The following is a 20,806-nucleotide window of genomic DNA, read 5'->3' on the forward strand; positions in this document are numbered from 1 at the left end:
TATGTCGTTCCTTTTTATTTTTGTTAAGTATTTAACGGTCTAAATATATAACAAGTCCAAACTTTCAGAAAGTCGCTTTCTATTCCGTATGCTTTCAGAAAATGTATTGTACAGAATTCACTGGTATATGTGTTGTGACGATGAACAAACTATACGTGTTCATGTCAATTTTGTTGAATAAACTTCTGTTCTGTTATGTGTAGAGAAGTAATGATAGCAGAAGTATGTCCTTTGAAATTCTTGAACGGTATGGTTAAACAATGTTAATAATTAATTGTTTGTAGGTGTACCAATTACAGAAAAGCAATTTCTCTTTATGATTTTCTTGTTAAAGAATTAGTATTTCAGGTAGTGTTACCTTTATACACACAAAATCAATATGATCTGTGAATTTGTATTTTCATTTATATTTATTTTATCATAACTGTTACTTTTCTGCCATACTTAAAAGGGTAACAGTTTGCCCAAATATTTGTGTTACATTTCTTTTTAAACTTTTTATAGGCTTGTAACATGAACTTAACTTAGTCATGAAAACCCTTTTACAATTACCAGTATCTTGTTAATTAAAAATTTAATGTTTTGAATCACGTGATGTACATAATGAATTTTGATTAAACAAATGGAAGAACGACGGACCATTTAAAATTATTTATTGATAAATGGATTCGTTCTTAAACGGCAAAGGTCTTATAAAGTCTTATAAACAGTAGTTACTTAAAAACATTCATTATTTATGTGATATTCAGGTTATATTTTGATATTTACAAAAATGTTTTTATTAATAAAGGTTGCTGTGCTGGCTTTCACAATATAAATGTACATCTGTACACATTCAGTGTCTTCCTTTTAAGGCCGTCACGAACATATGTCTGAGTTGTGTTACCCTAATCATCAATATTATGGTAAAATAGTTCTTGAATTATGCTAAGAACTTACACGCCAAGTTATGGATTCAATCACAAGGTTACCAGTATCTGGCTTTAACGTTAAATGGTAAAGAAACGAGAAACAAGACGGAAAGATGTTTTATCCAACTATACTAATGAATATAATCTACATATATTAATTATTTATGGTATTAATTACAGGTCTTCTATTATTGACCAATTCACTTAAACATTTTATATACATAGCATAACATAACATATAATTTATTAGCATAATATGTGTTTACATATAGAGCCATTCACAATACATGAAATACAGCATGAAATTTTTAACAGAAGAACGTGATTAATTCAAAAAAGGATAAGTATATTGATAAAATGTACATTCAGTCAATATATACACAAAACATATTATCACACAGAAAAAAAACCACATATGCGTAATAGATAAGGAACTAAATACATGTGATATACAAGCAAAATAGAAAAAAAACTTAAACAAATAAATACTCATTAGAGCAAAGTAGTTGAAATTGAGTAACTAAGTCAATTTTTTTATCAATGTGATATTGCAGACTTGATAGAATATGTTGCGTTCAAGGAATGCCGCCTTTTCTTGTTGATCTTTATTCTCAACTACTCGTACAACATTGGTCCTTGAATGTATAATATTTAAACATATTGATCAAAATGTTTGAATAATAAAAAAAAATTGTGCAATTGTCCGTTGATCAATAAGATAAGAACGAACAATGGTACGAACGGATTTGATTACTGAATGTGTTCACTTGTTATTTTGTTACGCCAATTATATTGTTGAATTTCGATGGACCTTACTTTTACTCCGTTATCGACCGACTACTTATGCCAAATGTTTTATTGAATGCAAGAAAAATTGATGTGTAATAGAAGGTATAATGTTTTAACAGACTGATTAATATGTAACAAACGACATCTAAGAACAAAGGTGAAATCTTGATATAATGATAACATTCAATCAAAACCTGATTTAAAGAATGCAAATTTAAATATGAAAAGGCAAAGTTAACTCGAAACTCTTCTTTTGTGACATTCTGCTTTTCTCGATCCTGTTCGGCCTCGGTGTCAGCATATACTCCGACACTTCAATCAATGATCAGTTAATTAAACTGAGATACTACCGTTTACTTTTGATGCCATTTTAAGGTATTGTCTTATAGTTTGCAACATTTATACAAACATTTGATATGTACATGATTATTATATACATCTTTTCATACTCTTTCTTATATGGTAAATTTGTCATAATCAAAACACACAGCAGCCAAACTAGCATATATAATCATCAGTTCACTACTCTTTGTAGGTTAAGCAGATCCACTAAAATCATCTAATTTGATTTGTTTCAATATATCTATCTAACTGCTATTTCTCGGAGACGGTCACGTTCTTCATTCATCAGTTGCATGAGATTACGCATATCTTCCTTCAATGAAATCAACTCATACATATCTTCTTTCAAAGAAATCAACTCATCCAGCTTCTGTCCTAAATGTTTACTCTGGTCTTTATCATCAAGAATCTAGCGGCGTATATGAAAGAAAATTAAGACAGATTAAAGGAACATTATGCCTCAGAAAGGGCTAACATGAGTAATATGGTCAACTGTAACAAGATACAATATTAATGTTTTTAGAAATGGTATTCAGTAGCCTTATTGGCAATTCAAACGCTTTTCTTAATTGAAAACGTAATTTCAAAATTAAAATATGTTTCTTAATGTATTGTGAAATGTTAACGATACGCACATGTTTTGGTATATCTTTGGAAGCTAATACTTCTCTGTTAGGCTGCTGGATGAATCTGACCTTTAGCCATGTACCAAACTTCTTTGTGCATCTAAAATTCACCAAAATATTGAGAATAACCTTGCAGATACGTTCCAATTCCAAAATGTGTTCAGTCTGTAAACAAATACAATACACTGATATAATCAGCATATTTGAAAATGACAGGCTTTTATGAATATTTTGAGTTTTTGTCAGGAAGTAAGGGTCTCTACTTCCATCCGTCTGATATAACGTTGAATTGCAAATGTGTGATTTTAAAATCAAACAGATAGTTTACCCAAGTAACTTTCAGAAATTATGTACACACAAGTTTGATTTAGTACGAACTCGATTTTTGAATAAAAATCTGGAAACAAAGCATTATTCACAACAAAATTGCATAAGACTTGCAGACTCGGTATGATTGAGTCTGTACATAAGGGATAATGAATAAGTGCAACATCCCTCACGCCCCCTAGCACCGGCTTGAGTGGTACTCAATTATCAACACTTACTAGTGATGGGTATCAATGATCCCGAAGTACCAGAAAAATGTATCAACACTGAAGTGAAGTACGGGGCAACATTTTACAGCTGCCACACAGCACTTAACACCTGCTGTTGTGAAGTATACAAATCTGGAAACAAAGTGAACCCTCGGAAGCATTAATCACATCATAATAACATAAGAATTGCAGACTCGGTATGATTGAGTCTGTACATGAAGGAAAATGAATAAGTGCAACATCCCTCACACCCTCTAGCACCGGCTTGAGCGGTCCTCAATTCTCAACACTTAATAGTGCTGGCATCAATGATCCCGAAGGACCAGAACAATAAAACAACACTGAAGTGAAGTATGGGGCAACCTGTTACAGCTGCCACACAGCACTTGACACCTACTGTTGTGAAGTATAAAAATCTGGAAACAAAGTGATCCCTCGGAAGCGTTAATCACAACAAAATAACATAAGACTTGCATACTCGGTATGATTGAGTATTTACATGAGGGATAATGAATAAGTGCAACATTCCTCACGCCCCCTAGCACCGGCTTGAGCGGTACTCAACGTGTACTAAATATTTATTTTCTAATACGAGGGGTGTTCAAATATTGTTGCTACTGGGTCAATTTTCAGAAGTGCTTAACGAACAGTGCCAAATTAATTATCCCAGTCTTTCAAAATACACTTCACCATGTGATAAACGAAGTTTTAGTCTTTCTATCCAATTTTTAAATACGTTTTCATAATCTTTTTGAGGTATACTGTTCAGACACTGGAAATAGCCGAACCAAGATTTTTTCGCGTTAGATATTTTCTTCCAGCAAGGTGTATTTTCATTCAGTTTCGGAAATAGGTAAATGTCACAAGGGGCAAGATCTTGCGAAAATAGAGACAACCTTTCCTCTTTCTGATATTCTTGTACAATGGCCGCTTTGTGGAACGAAGCATTGTCATGCAACAACACGACAGCCCGGAGACCATTTGCTGGTCGACGGTTTTTTAAATATTTCTTTAATTCATGAAGGACATTGCCTTTGTTAAACATTGTATTTACAGATTTACCCCTTTGGTACAACAATTTGAATAGCTGGACCTTGATTTGTAAAGAAAATTACAAAAATGACCTTTCTAACGGTAATGTAGCGTTTTGCTATGCAAGGTCCTTTGGTTGCCCATATTTTGTTATTTATCTTTCGCTTGGGCTCATAAAAGTGAACGCATGTCTCATCGCCAGTGATGATATTTGCGAAAGAACGATTGCTGTATTTAGGGAACTGTTTCAACAACTGTTTGGAGATTCTTCCTCGAGCAAGTTTTTGCTTTTTTTTGTAAGGAGTTGGGGTATCCATCTGCCACTTTTCCTTCTCATTTTTTAATCACGTCTGAGAATTGTATGAGCGACTGCCTCAGAGATACCAACGCCTTTAGCTATAATATAGATGTAAATCTTGCATCAGTAGCAATTAAATCTTTACGTTTTCAACCATTTTTGGCGTAGTTGCAGTTGTCGGACGGCGTGCATGAGATGCATCTTTCACTGAATCAACATCACTTTTAGATGTCTTACACGACCGTGTGGCAGATGAAAATAAATGTTCATTGTTCCCATAAACACGACATATTTCAATAAATATGTCATTTGCCTGTAAATCAAGATGACAGGAGTTATTGTTAACCGTATTTGGTCAGTGAATGGAGACATTTTGCCAACCATTTTAGCTTTAGTTTAAACGAGTAGATAGCGTTAATCGAGCTATTGTCAAAATTAGACTGAACTGATTAACACATGTAGTGTATGAATAGAGCGCTTACACAACCATCTATGCGAATCGTGTACATAGTTTGTTCAAAACGTGGTTAAAAGCGAGATATTGGTCTTGTTGCATTCATATTTGAACATCCCTCGTATGAGCCATCATAACTTATCTAATAAACACAAACCTGCAATGAGTGTAATTTATACATGTAAACTTCTTCAACGTCACTAACAGCTACGCCAACCTATCATTTAGAATCATAGATGGTCAAGTACTTTTTAATTGTATAGCATAGTTCTAATAATGTAATAAACATTTGTTAAAGCATTTGGACATAACTATTTGTTTTTACCAAACATAATAAATAAGACTTAAAATACGGGTACATGATAGTAGTAAATTTTCATGTATGATTCACATGTCAACCTTATTATTAATTACATGAAAACAAATGCTTATATTCAATAGGAAAATATCAAAATGCAAAATCTATGCATAGTTTTACATCCATAAACTAAATTAAACGTATTTAAACGGTCCATAAATGAATGCCTATTATAAGAATAAAAAGTATTTTTATGAATATAAAAAAGAGCATTGTATTATCAATATACATGATTGATTCAATAAAAACATTGTTTAATAAAGGCATTACTTGGAATTCAATCATAAGGAGAAGACAGCCATGGACTTTTGCAGTTCTCGGTCCAACTCCATACTGAATCATTGTGTCAATTGTCTACATGTGCATATTCTGAACTAGAATACATTTTCAGTCTCACCTTCCTAGCATGTTTATAATGCTTGGACTTTTCTTTCTTTAGCTTTTCTTTTCACCTTTTATTAAGAATCCAACGTGCATTTAATTCCTGCCTTTAACACTTGTAAGAGTAAGAGGGGTTGGCAGTATCCAGAGATAGATAGATAGATAGGTAAATTTAAGTAAACAAATCCAATATTTACCATTACATTCATTATTATGATAGACATCATAATCAAAAAGATGCTGGAAATCAAATGGCTGGTAAAAACTTTATCAACCATGTGAAAATCACTGTCGTCCTCATATCCAAAACCATCAGCCATCATTGCCGATGTTGACAGCAACGCTGCCAGAAATTGTTAAATTCATCCTGTAACAATAAATCAACACCACAACATTTGCCGAGTCCTGGAGTATCTCTGTTTAAAATATATGTAAATGTAAATTTCAAAGAGGCAGATTCTAAAAAGCAATGGATATCAAAACAAGTATTTTCAAATTCAATTTTATGAAAGTAGATCAAAGTTAGAGTCTCGATTAAGTCTACTCATGAGGGAAAAAGGGGGGATATCTTTCACGCTTAAGCTTAAACAGTAGTCCATCCTTGACATTGTTATCAATAATTTGATGGACAAGAAAAATATCGCCATCAGTTGTGTAAATAAATTTTATTATATTTTCTGCATTTTTTTGTTATATTTAAAGTAACCTGACGAATTGTCTAGAAAATTTGAAATTCATTCACATACTCGTATGTATATAAATATGAAATTGAACAAAAAAAGAAAACCAACCTCCTTTTTGCGGGCACACAGGAACGCTAAAGTAAAAGCTAATAGTAATATAACAACGATTGGAAAAATGTTACGTAAAAACGTCTTTGTAATCCTTTTTAGCATAGAAACATACATCCCAAGCCTGTGAAATTTCTCTACATAATCTAACAGGTGGACCCATGCCAGGAAAATAGCCAGTGTGCCTAAAATCCATTGCCATGTCTAAAATATAAATAAATAGTTATGTTGTAGATTCAGATTTAGTATTTAATTTCCTAAAAATAAATCCAGTTAATCGTAAACAGAGAAAAAGAAAAAAGTGATGAGCGTGTTTTAATACGGACACACGCGGGTACACACGCACACAATCACCCACAAATATGTGCATTTTTTTCAATGATGAAAACATAAAAACCGATGTGAATGTAACGGTTATATTAATTTAAGCCACCAAAAGTGATAAACTTTTTCACCTGTGTAAAGTAAGGTCATCTTACACAACGGTGTAACCTTGTTGTCTGACCAGTCTTTATAATGTTCGTATCTCAATTTTGATATTTGAAATCCCTTACATTTTGATTGATCTCATTCAAATTTAAAGCAGGAAAAATCCATTTGAGTCATTTAGCGGGCAAAAGGTTAAATGATCACCTCTCTAAAGGGGGTATTCTCGCACTCCGATAAGTCGATCAGGAAAAGCAATGCAGTTGTATAAGCTGTCCACTTAATATAGTTGTTGAACTGTTTAACATACACCAACAACCCGAATGTCATCATAATATGATAAATCTGTGGAATGAAAAATTCATTTGTTGATGGTTTTATCAATTCTAGATTCATAACTTTGAAAGGGGCAACGTTTTTCTAATTGGTTACTTAATAAATTTCTCATATTAAAATAGCCTATATATCTGCGGATGTTTCTAAATTCAAAATTTTACTATTTCATGTTCAAATGTTGAATTCTGCTTAAGCCGGTGCTAGGGGGCGTGGACGGTAACTTGCACTTTCCAGTACCGTCCATGAACAGGCTCAATCAAACCGAGCCTGCAACATTTTCAATTTTGCCGTGTTGGGCTTTCTTTAGGGATTCTATATTTATCTATTATATTAAATCAAATGACTTTTACAGGTATTAAATGATCGTGTTGACATCAATACAGTATTGGTGATCATAATGTTTTCATGATTAATAACACATACGTAATAATGGTTAGAATGATTTGAAAATGATGAAAAGTAAAGAATTACTAAATGCTTTATCGAGCAAAACAATATCAGTTTTCAAGGTTAATCATTCTGTACCTTTCATCTCAAAATGGTAAAATAAAGAATAACATATGACAGGAAACGTTTGCTTTCAGACTTCTTATTTACGTAGTATAATGTCAGTGGTGACTTTCGTTTTCGTGGTCATTGTCTTTGTTTTGCAGTTGTCAGTCGTCAAAATTGCAGTCAGCGTAAATAAAGTTGTTACAGGAATAGGGGCCGTCGTGATCATATTTGTATTCCTAGAAGTCCTATAGTGGTAGTCGTCGTTGAAGCTATACTTTAAGTCGTAGAAATAGACTTTACAATGTATGCCATCCTGTAATACGTAACCCTATTTAATTTTCGTAGTAATCTTGGTCGTAGTGACAAAAGTCTTAGAAATCGTGGTCGTAGAAGTACAACATTTCGTCGTTAAAATTGTAGTCGAAGTAATGCCTATAGTTGTAGTCGTGGTTGTTGTAGTCGTTGTCATATTCGTCAACACAGACGTACTCTTCAAAGTCATAGTCGTAGCTTTGTTGTTGTCCTATCTGGACTAAAATGGTGAGAATAACCATCTAGGTTAATAAACAAACTTGGTTATCTCATAAAACGGAACTGTGTACTCTAATATGCATCCTCTTAGAGTATTAAACAAATTGTAAGCTGTATTCAACGAACACAGGTAACACATTAGCTATATAAATCGTACATGTATGCGGCGCAACATAGGTTACCAAATGTGGTTAAAAGGTTAGCTTACGAGTATGAGTAACTTAATTGTTTAAATACCTCTTTTAATATCAAGATTATTGCCAGGAATATGACAACTATTTGCAAAACAGTAATCATTGGATAGTTTCCGTATGTTTCACATGTGACATGATTATGAGTGGTTGATGATGTTGTCTCATTATATGAACTCGTATTATAACAAGAGGTCGTGCTGTTGCACTCCGTTGAGTTAATGCATATATATGTTGTTGTGCATACAGTAGACAGTATACAACCTGTTTTGTTTGAAGTTGAGGATATAGTGTCTGAATCCCTGAAGAAAAAAATACTTTAGATAAAGATAATACTAAATTTTATGATAGACATGTGAAATATATTTTACATGCAAAAATAAATAAATAAATAAATTAACAAATAAAAGCAAACGATGATTTCCATGAGTTATCTGATAATAAAACATCCCCAAAGGCCTACTTTTTATATGTTTGAAAGTGCATTCAATATTAAGCACTTACGATAATAACAATATTTGAATCAATAATCCTAAGTTCTTAAGTCGACTAGCTATAATTTGATATTTTTAACCAATCCTCTTTGACCTATTAAGCATATGGAAATAAAGAAAACAATGCTTTTCTATCAACTTACTGGAAGCGCACGTATAGCTTGTCGATATCATTTACGAACGCTGTCAGTGTTAATAGAAATATCAGGTATATAATCAAGCTCATGATGTGAAACTTTCTGCCTATATGTTGCCATTTATGTTTGATCAAAGCTTTAACAAGAGGGTGATCGACAAGTTGTCTGTAAACTTCCTTTTTACCGGGATCTTTAGAGGTTTTATCTCTTTTATGTTTCAGCTGAAATCAAGATATGAAACATGGTTAATCATAGCAAAGAACAAGGAGAGTTATAGCTAAAACTACATGTAACATTTAATTAAATAGAATTTACTGAGGACATCGATAAAGATCATTTAAGCGTGAAACAAATATTTCGAAATAGTAATTTTTTTAACTTGACTTATGTACTGCTGTCAGTGAAGTAGAGAATATGGATACCTTAAAGATCGTAAAGAAATGAAAATCTTGCAAATTTGGTTTCATTGACTCTGTTCATGAAAAAAGTGGTAAGCGGAAACTGCCTTCCGCCCTTTCAATCACCGGTTAAAGAAGGATTCGAAATCAAAACATATAATTTATTGAAGTTTTGAATTGTAAACATCCGCAGATGTGTTTAATCGGCGGGGATCATCCCAACTTTGAAGGTGGTTCGTTTGTGCCAACGACAAGAAGTATATGACTACAGTAAAAAAATGCGTATGTCTGAAACGAACTTAACTAAACAAAATGAAATTTGGAAATTTGATCATTGGTAATTATGTCTACAGACAACACATACGTTACAGTAGTGAATAACACCTCAGATACTTTTGTACATAGAAGTTTATGCAATTTAGTTCTAAACCAATGCGTATTTATAAGTAAAAGAGGGAAGAAAATGAGAAGTGAAAATGACAACAACAGTAAAAAATACTGGTTTTAATTGTCCACACGAATTGACGTACGTTTTAATATTTATTTTGTAAATTCAAAAAGTAAGGGAGGTTTACAATATTGCTAACAGTTATTTAGCAGTCACTGATGTTTCACACCAACCATACTCGAAACAAGTTTGACAAGTTATTCTTTGTGACCTATATTCACGTATTCAAGATCATGAAAAGAATGGTTAACATCAAGATCTACAATTTTCTTTTTCATTGAGTACCCTGCTTGTGTTGCTTGGTTGTGTAGGACGTGACATTTTTTGAACGTCGCCTTGCTTTGTTGATCTTCGTTCTCATTTTCTTTGACTACCATTATATTTACAAAATACATGTACGTACTTTCCCTAGCAAAATTACCAACTTTTATTTAATCTTAATAATATTTTTTAATCTAATTTTTAGCATGTTATAGAGATTTTTTCTTACCATTAACATAACAGGATGGTTGTTTCTTATTTCCGACGGATGTTCTGTGTAGGCATCACGCCTCTTCCTTTCTGTTGAAATATAAATTGTCTCTCTATTTCACTATATCACATTTAATTAAAATCTATAATATAAATAACTTCTGCAGTTTGTTACCATGACCGATTACACATCGGGATAAAATTTGGTATTGTGTTCTTTAATCATTAAACTGATATGATGTATTTTGCGAAATACAAGTGACATATATGGTGGCTGATTTGATCCATGTCTTATTTTAATTACGTAGGGCGTCAACCGAAACACGAAAAACGACAAAGTCAACATCGTGTCGCACTTTCGCAATACCAAAATTCAATAAAACGACACAGTCGCAACTTTGTCGTACATATACTCCGGAGGACGTAAGGCGAAAACATGTGTTTTTGCCTTGCGCCAAGCGGATCGAAAATACGACATGGCACAAATCAGCCAACATATAATAAGCAACAAGAAAGATACATTTTCGAATAAAGCACATTTGTAAACAGGTAATAAAATACTAACATTATGTCAGATGAAATCAATGCATCAATATTAAAGATACTGTTACGGGACATTTATGAACATTTATTGATAACACATTATTATGTTTTGATATTGTGTTTATATTTGTAAATACATCTAATATCTATTTTTCTAAAATTGAAGTTGTAAAACCTGAACACCATCAATTGCTAATTAATTTGATATCAACTTCTATTTTGTGCGTACCTTCAGCATCAACATATTCCCATTGGCATTGATATAACCATTTGCAGTAGTACTCCTGCTGAGGTGGCCATGTATGTAAAAGGTAAGTATCATCCAAGAGCTCAAAGTGGTAATTAACTTTTCCTGTAGTTTTTACTATGCATCTATCCAATAAGTCAGAGACAAATTCTAAAAAAAAACGTTTTGATTAAATATTATCATAACGATTGTTTAAGCTTCTTAGTTCTTTATTGAAATCAAAAATCCAGACCAGTTTCAAATAAAACACATTATTATATAACTAATAAATCTAACCAATCGACAATCTGCATTTGGACCTCGTGACCGTCCAATATATTACTGTATTGGATCCAAAAATATATATTATTTAATTTATTTTCATATTGGACGTTTTGGTACATGTGCACTTAGCGACCGTGCATATACCGGTATTTTGACGTCACGTCATTTGCGTTATTTAAACATAACGTTAAGACGCAATTAATGTTAGCGTTAAGCTGTTGTCAATGTAATAATTGTGATAAGGGGTGTCAATGTGATATTTTTCGGATTTACTGTTATATAATTATGATGTTTATTAAACATATATTAATGATAAATTTAAGTTGTTACAATGCATAATTTGTTTAGTCATTTTCTTGAACTCACAGTAAATGATAATCAATAAATACTGTAACGTCTAAAAAGTATTCGTTGCCGTTGTATCAGCCAAATCCTATAACTTATGTATGTATACAATAAAATCATTCAGGAATTATTTCCTTTTCTTCTAAAATAATTTTGACAGTGGTAACAGGGCTATTATCGATGATGGTGGTAATGGTTGTGATTTTGGTGGTTATATTGGTGGTGTTGTTGATAGTGGTAGTGGTTTTATTGCTGATAATGGTGGTGGTGTGGATGATGATATTTATGGTGGTTTTGTTGGGGGTGATGATGGTGATATTTCAAATTAAACGAAAGATATATAATAAATAATATATCAGCTTTTCGTTGATTCTTTTTGTTTGCCTTTTGTCAGATTTCTTATGAATTTTTAGCATTTGAATAAACACAATTTAATTGCGATCCGACTTATATGACGAGCAACAGAGAAGAGAAAAATACATGTACCTGGATAAAGCTCTAAAAGCCGTCTAAAAGGTGAAGTAATTGAATTGTTGTCATTGCTTTCAAAAGGACTTCCAACTTCAGATGTTGAGTTATGTAGAGGACGTTGTGTGTTTCTAAGAAGCTTTAAGAGGTAAAACATCTCTGTTTCTTTGATCAGGTACTGAACAATTTCCCTGAAATTATGAAATTAAAAGATCTTTGTTATAAGCTTGGTGCATCAACTAACCGGGGTGGTTTTGAAAATTTTCTGCGAAGGGAACTTAATTCTTTGTAAATGTAAACTCCTGCAAAGGCCACGGTTGCGGTTACTTAAATATATCATGGAAGGCTGGTTTTGATGCTTCTAGTTCAGTCGTCAATGGAATCCAAAGTTTAAATACATGAAATTTTGTACGGAATTTGTCTTGTTAAATAAATCACTAATATTTTTCCGAGCAAAGAGAGATGACCCTGGGTGGAACAAAAACAAAATTTGACTGAAAATATTAAATTTGCTTTAAAATTATGAGTTAAAACTATGTGATTAATCAATAACACCTCAATGCAATTTATGAATTACATAAAAAAAATCACACAAACAAACAAGAACTATTTTAAAAGACTATTCTTACAGTATTGTTTTCCTCGTTTTAAATGCAGAACACTTCTGGACAGCGATATTTATCAGGTTATTAAATTGTGTTTGTTCCTTAAAGGTTTTACTGGAAACATCCAATGTGAAAACTAACTTTGACTTAAGATATTAACAATACTGTCCTTGTTTAGCAATTATTGCCTCACAGAGGGTCGGACAATATTGGATGTACTGTATGAAATACAGATGTGCCAGCAGAAAATAAAACACGTATATCACAGTTGTAAGATAAGTTCTATATTACTTACTAAGAAAGAAAAACAACAAAGTTTTCCAAAATAAGAGAAACTAGAGAGTTTACAAATGCTGCAAGTATTATGTTGTGTATAAAAACTTATTAAAAATCAGTATTCAAATACCTTTTACCAAAATAAGAGAAATTAGAGAGTTTACAAATGCTGCAAGTATTATGCTGTGTATAAAAACTTTTTAAAAATCAGTATTCAAATACACTTTGCACCTTATAGACCACAGACATTCGTTTGGGTTGACTTGTAATATAAGGTTAAGTATGTTATCCCCATCATTATTTGTAGATGTTGCTGCGTCGAGCCACGTGTGTTCAAACGTTCTTGTATGACATCTGCATTTTTGAATGTTGGACCTTTTTCTGGTTTTACTTATTCTAATGGTCTCAAGGTTCTAAAAGAAGACAGTGCCAAAGAAATGATTTACATCTAGACTATACAATTGTTAAGAATTACAAAAAAATGTAATGGACAACAATACATATTTCATATTTAAAAGATAAAAGCCATCTTTTATATCGTGTATCTTGTGTCAGTACAAAAAAAGTATTCTATCGTACCTTTCCTTGGGGAAATAATAATTTGAAAATTTTTGCCGCATTTTCTTCAGGACATGTTTTCAAATAAGCATAATGTAAAGCAGTATTCCCATCTACATCTCTGAAAATAAAAAATACATTAATTCAGAACTATAATTATTTAAGATTTCATGTATACATTTTGACAGTCAGGATATTGAACAAATAATTGTATAAAATTTAAATATATAGTTTAAGAGTAAAATTCATCTTGAAACCAAATATTGAGATTTTGTGTAGTTTTTCTCTTCCAAAGAAGCGTATCTCGATCTAACTATTCCAGTCTATTTCAGTCATTCTTTACAATTCTGTAAATATTTACGTCTTTCCCAACTTTATTACTATACAGATGAATTAGATTCGAATGAAATAAATAGATAAACAAAATGACTATTTGAATGAATTAACAAATGCTATGATAAAAGGGAAAACACTATATGAAGAAATGATAACTGATTCTTGTATTCTAGCGTGATGTTATAAGATTGATTAATAAACTAAGAATCCTGTAAGCTAAAATATAATTAGTCAACTTATATGAAGTAAGTCACATTGAGAATAAGGTTTCGACAACAAAAGTAAAATTGTGAAAAACGAAATCCCTTAAAAGCGGAAATGAATAATTTGCAGCATCTGTTCATGGACGGTACTAATAAATGCATGTTACCGTCCACGACTACTAGCACCGTTTTAATCAGAATTCAACATTCAAACATAATAATGGTATAATTTTGTATTTAGAAAATCCGCAAATAAGCTCATACGACGGTTATCATGAAAATTTAGTGCAATTCCATATAAAGCGTTATAAATATGTTCCTAAAATAAAAGAATGCATGTGCCCTAAAATGTTCATGGCAAGAATAAAACTTACTTGAATTCAATACTAGCACCAGCTGACATTAAAAGCTTGACAGTTTCAACCTCATCCTTCCTTACTGCTTCATGTAAAGCCGTTCTTCCATTTTCTCTTCGAAATATAAAAAAATCATAATACATCAGTAATTTACCAATTAACAATTCTTTTCTTATGTGAATTTGGTAGATAAGTCCTTATCAACAATGGTACAGTCAAGACAGTTAAATATGTCTCTTTTTTACTAAGTCCATTCAGGAAATTAGCAACAGAAAAAATCATGTTTTAAAGTTTGTGTTTTGAAGAAAGAAGAATAATAATGCTATATAAGAATAAATCTATGGACTATTTTATGTTTTAAATTACTTTCTATTATTTTTTGGCATGTACTCACATATAGTTTACATCTGATTTTCCAGAGTAAATAATTTTCCTCAAATTATCAAGGTTTGTTTCACCTTCAGAACAGACACACTCGTATATTTTGCTGGCATCACCTTTTCTGTTCAATCAAATAATGGAATGATATGCAATACATTGTAATATCAGAACATATCAACGTTTTTATTTACCTTTATTTATGTGAAACTTCAAGGTTTTGTAGGCTTTACTTCAGCATATTATCATAATATTAATTTTATTCGTAATGTTAAACATAAACAGAGTATCCATACACATCTACTCTAATATAGGAATTTTGTTAGAAATGTAAGAGAAAAACAATTATGTAAGATTTCAATATATAGCTAATTAAACTTTCAATTGCATTAATCAAACCTGCAGCTGTGATGAGTATGTAAACATATGAAAAAAATGATTTGAACAGCACAAATACCTTGCCCTTGCTGCCTTAGGAAGTATGACACTTTGGTTCATTTCCTGAAATATTTATTATTACTTTCTTTAATTATTATATTCAAAATAATGACATTGTCAATGGCAAATTGATCGTAAAGAACGTTTTACCTCATTTAGGTAGACAAAATCAGAAGAATAAATACATAAATAAATGTAAGATCATGTTATTGCAGAAATTAAGCAGTGCGAGTCACAGTGCAGGTCACAGTGAATTAACAACAACAAAAACAACAACAACGACAACAACAATAACAACAACAACAACAAAACAAACAACAAAACAAACACCATATTGTTTGATATTATAATTATTTTTTCAAAGTTAAATTAAATTTTAATTAGAAATGTGTCCATAGGAAACGAGTGTCCCCACACTCCACTGTTTTGTCAATCTACAGATACTAGGTCAAATATTCTTTGGACTCCAAGCGACACAAGTTGCTAACTTTTTGAGTAAGTCAAGGGCAAAGCTCTTCAAATACTGATTACATAAACAAGCATTCCCCTGGTGTATAACAAAACATGCTGACCAACATTCTTGTACATTTTTAGGACTACCTGTCAAATACTTTTTTAGCTATGCACGAAGAAGTTGAAAATTTGCAAATTTCTATTATGTCAAGGTCAATAACTCTAACAAAACTGGCAAAAATCGACGTGCACATCTTTACATGTTGATCAACATTTCTGCAAAGTTGGTGGATTCTCGCTCAAGCACTAAAGGTACATATAACACAACTTTTTAGAACGTTTTTTTTGCTAACTCAAAGGCAATTATCCTACAAAGTATAAATAAATCCACAAGCAAACACCAAGGTTCACAACTTTACATGCTGATCAACATTCCGACTAAAGGTCCAAAAAATGTTGAGCTACGCACGTTAGAAATTAAAAATGTTCAGTAAGTCAAGGGAAATAACACTTCAAATACTGAATCAATCCACAGCCGAAACCCCAGGTTTATAATTTTATCCACATACTGATCAACATTCTTGTACAGTTTCATGACTCTAGGTCAAATACCCTTTGCGCTTTGTACGACACAAATTGAAAATTGCCAATTTTTACTAAGTCAAGGGCAATAACTCCAGTAAATCACAGGTACACAACTTCACTTGTTGGCCAACACTTCTGTAAATTTTGTTGACTCTAGCTCAAACAATTTTAGAGATACATGTTACATAACATGAGAACGCACGGACGGACAATGTAAAATATAAATGCTACCCCCTATAGTGGGGGGGGGGGGGGTACAAAACGTAAATATAGCTTATAATTTGATATTCAGTTTTTAAAACTGTGAACATATACATTACCTTCAGTTCTGTTCCTTCATTTTCAGTTAGCAGTTTTGCTGTAGCCATCTGGAATAGTATTTCCAAATATAACAATACGTTCGCCACATAGCCGAGTACATTTTTCAAAATTCTATAAATTCTATATTTTGGTATAATATATATAAAGCAATAGATTTCATGTTTTATTTGAAAAACATGAAATCTAATGCTTTATATATATCAAACCAAAACATTAATGACTAAAAATAACTGTTTAAATGGGCCGGCATATTGTTGTCATTGAGTTATAGTGATAATAGTGGTTTAAATAGTAAACCGTGTTATAACAAGACCAACCCCCATCCCCCTCACCCCAAAATATTCGTTCAAGTTCGATAGCAGCAGACATTCACTACCTGCTGTTTAAGATGACGATTAGCTCAAAGAGGATAACAACATCTATTTCTTTTTAAAATTTTATTTAAAAGTCATTCGACATGCGAAACAATTTTTATAACACTTTTCCATGGACCGAAATCAACTGATACCATCTTTATACCAGGATTTCTCTCACAAATTTTGAGGTCAATATTCTTTGTTTCGTTTATGAAGTTTTATCTTATTTTTACTTGTAATGAATGGAGGACGTATTGTTATGACATTGCGTTTTTACTACTATATGCCGCAATTCATTTACAACTGTAAAATGCTATTACCTTACTAAATAGGATTATCGGTAATGCCTAAATGTGCACATTTTTTAAAAATGGAAGTTTGAATAACTTGAAGAACACTGTTGCCAATGAGGATGGAAAAGACGAAACAACTGAAAATGCATGTAGAGGAAAACGACTGCACCGCACATTAATTGGGTTTACATGAGGGCTTTTTGCTAACAATTAATATCTTATAGTACTGTATTCAAGTTTATTGAAAAATGTTAAGTAATAAAATTCGTAACTGTTTAAGATTTTCTCCCTAACAATAATGAAAAGTAGATACCAAAAGTCGTTTGATAAATAAGAAACAGACTGTTTAGAAATAACTGTTTATTGATGGAAGACAGGTACTCGCCATATACTCTCGTTTTTATCAATTCTAACAAACAGCAGTATAACGTTAACTAGACAAAATAAGATATGTTTAAACTAAAATATTGACGATAAAAAGACAAACATTAAATTATTTTAATCAAAAGAGAAATGGTTAAGATAATAATAGTTAGTGATAAGAATAAGACTTAGGCACCCCTTAACCCTTTCCCCCATGAGCATATTGTGAAAAATGGCAGTTTTCACTGAAAAGCCTCCTGTAACAAGTTCAAACTGCTATGAAACTATGAAAAATGCTTCAATACTAATCACACTTGGCACAAATGTTGACTGGACCATTGCCTTTGTAACGACATGCTCAGTCTTAAATTTCCTGTTACCATGGCAACGAGGGGACATCTCAAAATTGCCAAAAATCACTATTTAGCCTCGATTTTTTCCATCAACATTTATTTCAAAGTGCTGCAACTTCTCAAAGGATTGAGATAGAGTCAAAGGCTTTTCAGCGTTGGTTACACGCTACCTTATAATCGACCTGAGGTCATTTTCAGCCTCTCACAAGTCCAAAATTTTCTTGGCGATGAGGGGGACTCCGCCCCCCTTCTAACCCCCAAACAGAAGGGGGTACATCCCCCTTCTGGAAACCTCTTGATGTATCTTATGGATGGGGGACGGCGCCGAAAAAATGCTCATTTTTTAGCAACATTTCTCAAACGAAAACATGTGTTGGGGCCCAAATAGTACATTTTTTTCACTATTTCAGGCCTTAAAAAAAGGGGGGGGGGGGGTCGAAAGGGCGTGGTTTTGCGTATATATTAGGTAAAGGGTTAAAACACCCCCGCAAAAATACAGCAACGACATCAACAACAAAAAGACAAGCAAACATAAGCAACAACAACCAAGTCAAAACAACAAAATATCACAATTTATAAAAAAAAGTATGCAAATGGTACGAATTTTGAGATGGTGAATATTGAAAATAAAGGATTTCCAAAAATAGATTTGTTTTCATTATTTTTTTTATTTTTTTTTGATATTATTAATATCATTTTTGTGAATTATCATTATAGAAAGAAAAAAAATTGTTTGCATAATGACCCGGATCTACAGATTTTGTGTAATCACGTCTGCTAGTATAGACCGAAGTAACTAGTAAATGTTCAATGCTGTTACAAAGCTCGGCCGACAGTTTGAGTTCGATTTTTTTCTGCATCTAACATAATACATGTAATTAATATAATAAACGAACGGAAAATAATTTCATAAAACATTTTGAGTTTTAGTAGCGTATGTGCAAAAACCACATGGGAAAACTATTTTTATCAAGCACCGAGTTAAAAGTAACGTCCCATAGTGTGTCTATTTGACTTTTGAGAAGACTGAACATGAAACCGGACTATTTTGGAAACATTTCTGCCTAACAAAAAAGTTAAATATTTACATGTACTTTAATAAAGCAGATAATTTCATGCTTTAAAACACTTTTATTTTATAGCATAATGCAATATGGTTTGACATGACTATTTCAGTGAAAAGAAGTTATTAAGAAGATGTTTTCGGATATTTTCATATGGGCGCATTAAAACAGTTCAGCAGAGTTTCAGCAACCTTGGCGACATGTAGTTTACGTCGGTTTGAGTCATTGTGCACAGTTTTAAAACGAAAAAGAAAAGGATTTATTCACAATTTTTTTCTAAACCTGTGTCACTTTTTCTTTAAAAAAAAGCCTATTTTTAATTTCAAGTCCCATTATGTATGTATAAGTTATCTGACCTTGAAATGACCGCATGTTATAGGTAAATGATTCTGATTCAATGGCATATCACTCAAAAGTGTGATCAGTGACTCCCAATTTTTGTTTCGCTTAAAATATTTCTGTTATTTTATTATATCAACATGCCAAGTTTAAGGAAATTCTATTGCACAATTTTAATTCTGCCTATACTCGTATGTCTATATGAAACTTCTCGAAAATGTCCTTAACAGTCAATATAATTATATGTTGTATTTCTTGTCAATTTGTTCACTCAAACGAATAATTCTTTCACCGTAATGTTACCACTTTATCTAAATAGACTGAACTTTATTTAGATGTATTATTAATATGAGCCTTTAGTTCAGAGTTTTCTTTTGTGCAAAGTTATTTGAGATACAGATAATAATTACATGAGTGTATAATCAAAATATAACTAAAATAATTTGATCAAACACTTTTTTTCAGTAGCGCATGTTCAAGAACTTCATTAGAATAGTATTTTAATTTATAAAGCGCTGAGCCAGAAGTTACGTCCCAAAGTGTGCCTGTATGACATTGGATTGACGAAACCTAAGATTTGGGTATATCTGAAAACAGGTCTTCCTTCCAACAAAGCAAAATATGAATTTTCCTAAAGCAAATAATATTAAAATCTAAAGCAGTTATATTTTTATAGCATAATACATTATGGTTTAAAGTGAAAAGTAAAACATTTACAGCATACAATATAATTTGTCTAATGTACGTACTTTTTGTTGACAAGACGAATAATAATTTCACCGTAGATGTCATGTTTACTAAAAAGATTAAACTATATTTCATAAATGCATTTATATGAGTTCAGTGTGGTATTATTTTGAGATACACATTTCTGAGTTCGTAAGTTGTTTTATTTAGAAATAGACTCCTACAAACGTTTTCTGTTCTATTCGCACTTATGGTTCTCTAAATAAAACTGTAGCCACATCCGTCAAAACAATTGTTCAAATTAAGATTATTTTTCTTTCAATTATGGACCGATAGAAAAGCCAAGTTGTCGTGTATTATAAGCAAAACAAGCCGTTAATTCAAATTTTTGAGGTGGCGACTTCTTGTATGAGCAATACAGTATTTTTGTCGAAATCAACTATGTTAAGAATGAAAGGACTGTGCTTATCTGCAATAATGTTGTCGGTAGCTAACATCGCAACTACGATCAATTTTGTATTAGGCATTTT

At 32.0% G+C, this 20,806-nt stretch overlaps 1 protein-coding gene across 1 annotated transcript in view; it reads right to left on the reverse strand.

The window, feature by feature from the left end:
- Nucleotides 1–7,899: 7,899 nt before the first annotated feature.
- LOC132733519 (transient receptor potential cation channel subfamily A member 1 homolog) overlaps nucleotides 7,900–20,806 on the reverse strand; it is a 93,276-nt gene continuing 80,369 nt past the window's right edge. The window contains exons 3-14 of the mRNA XM_060720175.1: nucleotides 16,821–16,868; nucleotides 15,482–15,525; nucleotides 15,041–15,148; nucleotides 14,665–14,760; nucleotides 13,773–13,872; nucleotides 13,425–13,606; nucleotides 12,331–12,503; nucleotides 11,218–11,385; nucleotides 10,465–10,535; nucleotides 9,135–9,349; nucleotides 8,759–8,799; nucleotides 7,900–8,683 (exon numbers count right to left, since the gene is read on the reverse strand). Coding sequence (XP_060576158.1) covers nucleotides 8,511–8,683; nucleotides 8,759–8,799; nucleotides 9,135–9,349; nucleotides 10,465–10,535; nucleotides 11,218–11,385; nucleotides 12,331–12,503; nucleotides 13,425–13,606; nucleotides 13,773–13,872; nucleotides 14,665–14,760; nucleotides 15,041–15,148; nucleotides 15,482–15,525; nucleotides 16,821–16,868 — 1,419 coding nt within the window. The 3' untranslated portion in view covers nucleotides 7,900–8,510. The remainder of the gene's footprint in view (nucleotides 8,684–8,758; nucleotides 8,800–9,134; nucleotides 9,350–10,464; nucleotides 10,536–11,217; nucleotides 11,386–12,330; nucleotides 12,504–13,424; nucleotides 13,607–13,772; nucleotides 13,873–14,664; nucleotides 14,761–15,040; nucleotides 15,149–15,481; nucleotides 15,526–16,820; nucleotides 16,869–20,806) is intronic.

The sequence above is a fragment of the Ruditapes philippinarum genome, unplaced genomic scaffold (assembly GCF_026571515.1).
Source record: "Ruditapes philippinarum isolate M1 unplaced genomic scaffold, ASM2657151v2 ctg5878_1_1_1_1, whole genome shotgun sequence".
Taxonomy (NCBI): Eukaryota; Metazoa; Mollusca; class Bivalvia; order Venerida; family Veneridae; genus Ruditapes; species Ruditapes philippinarum.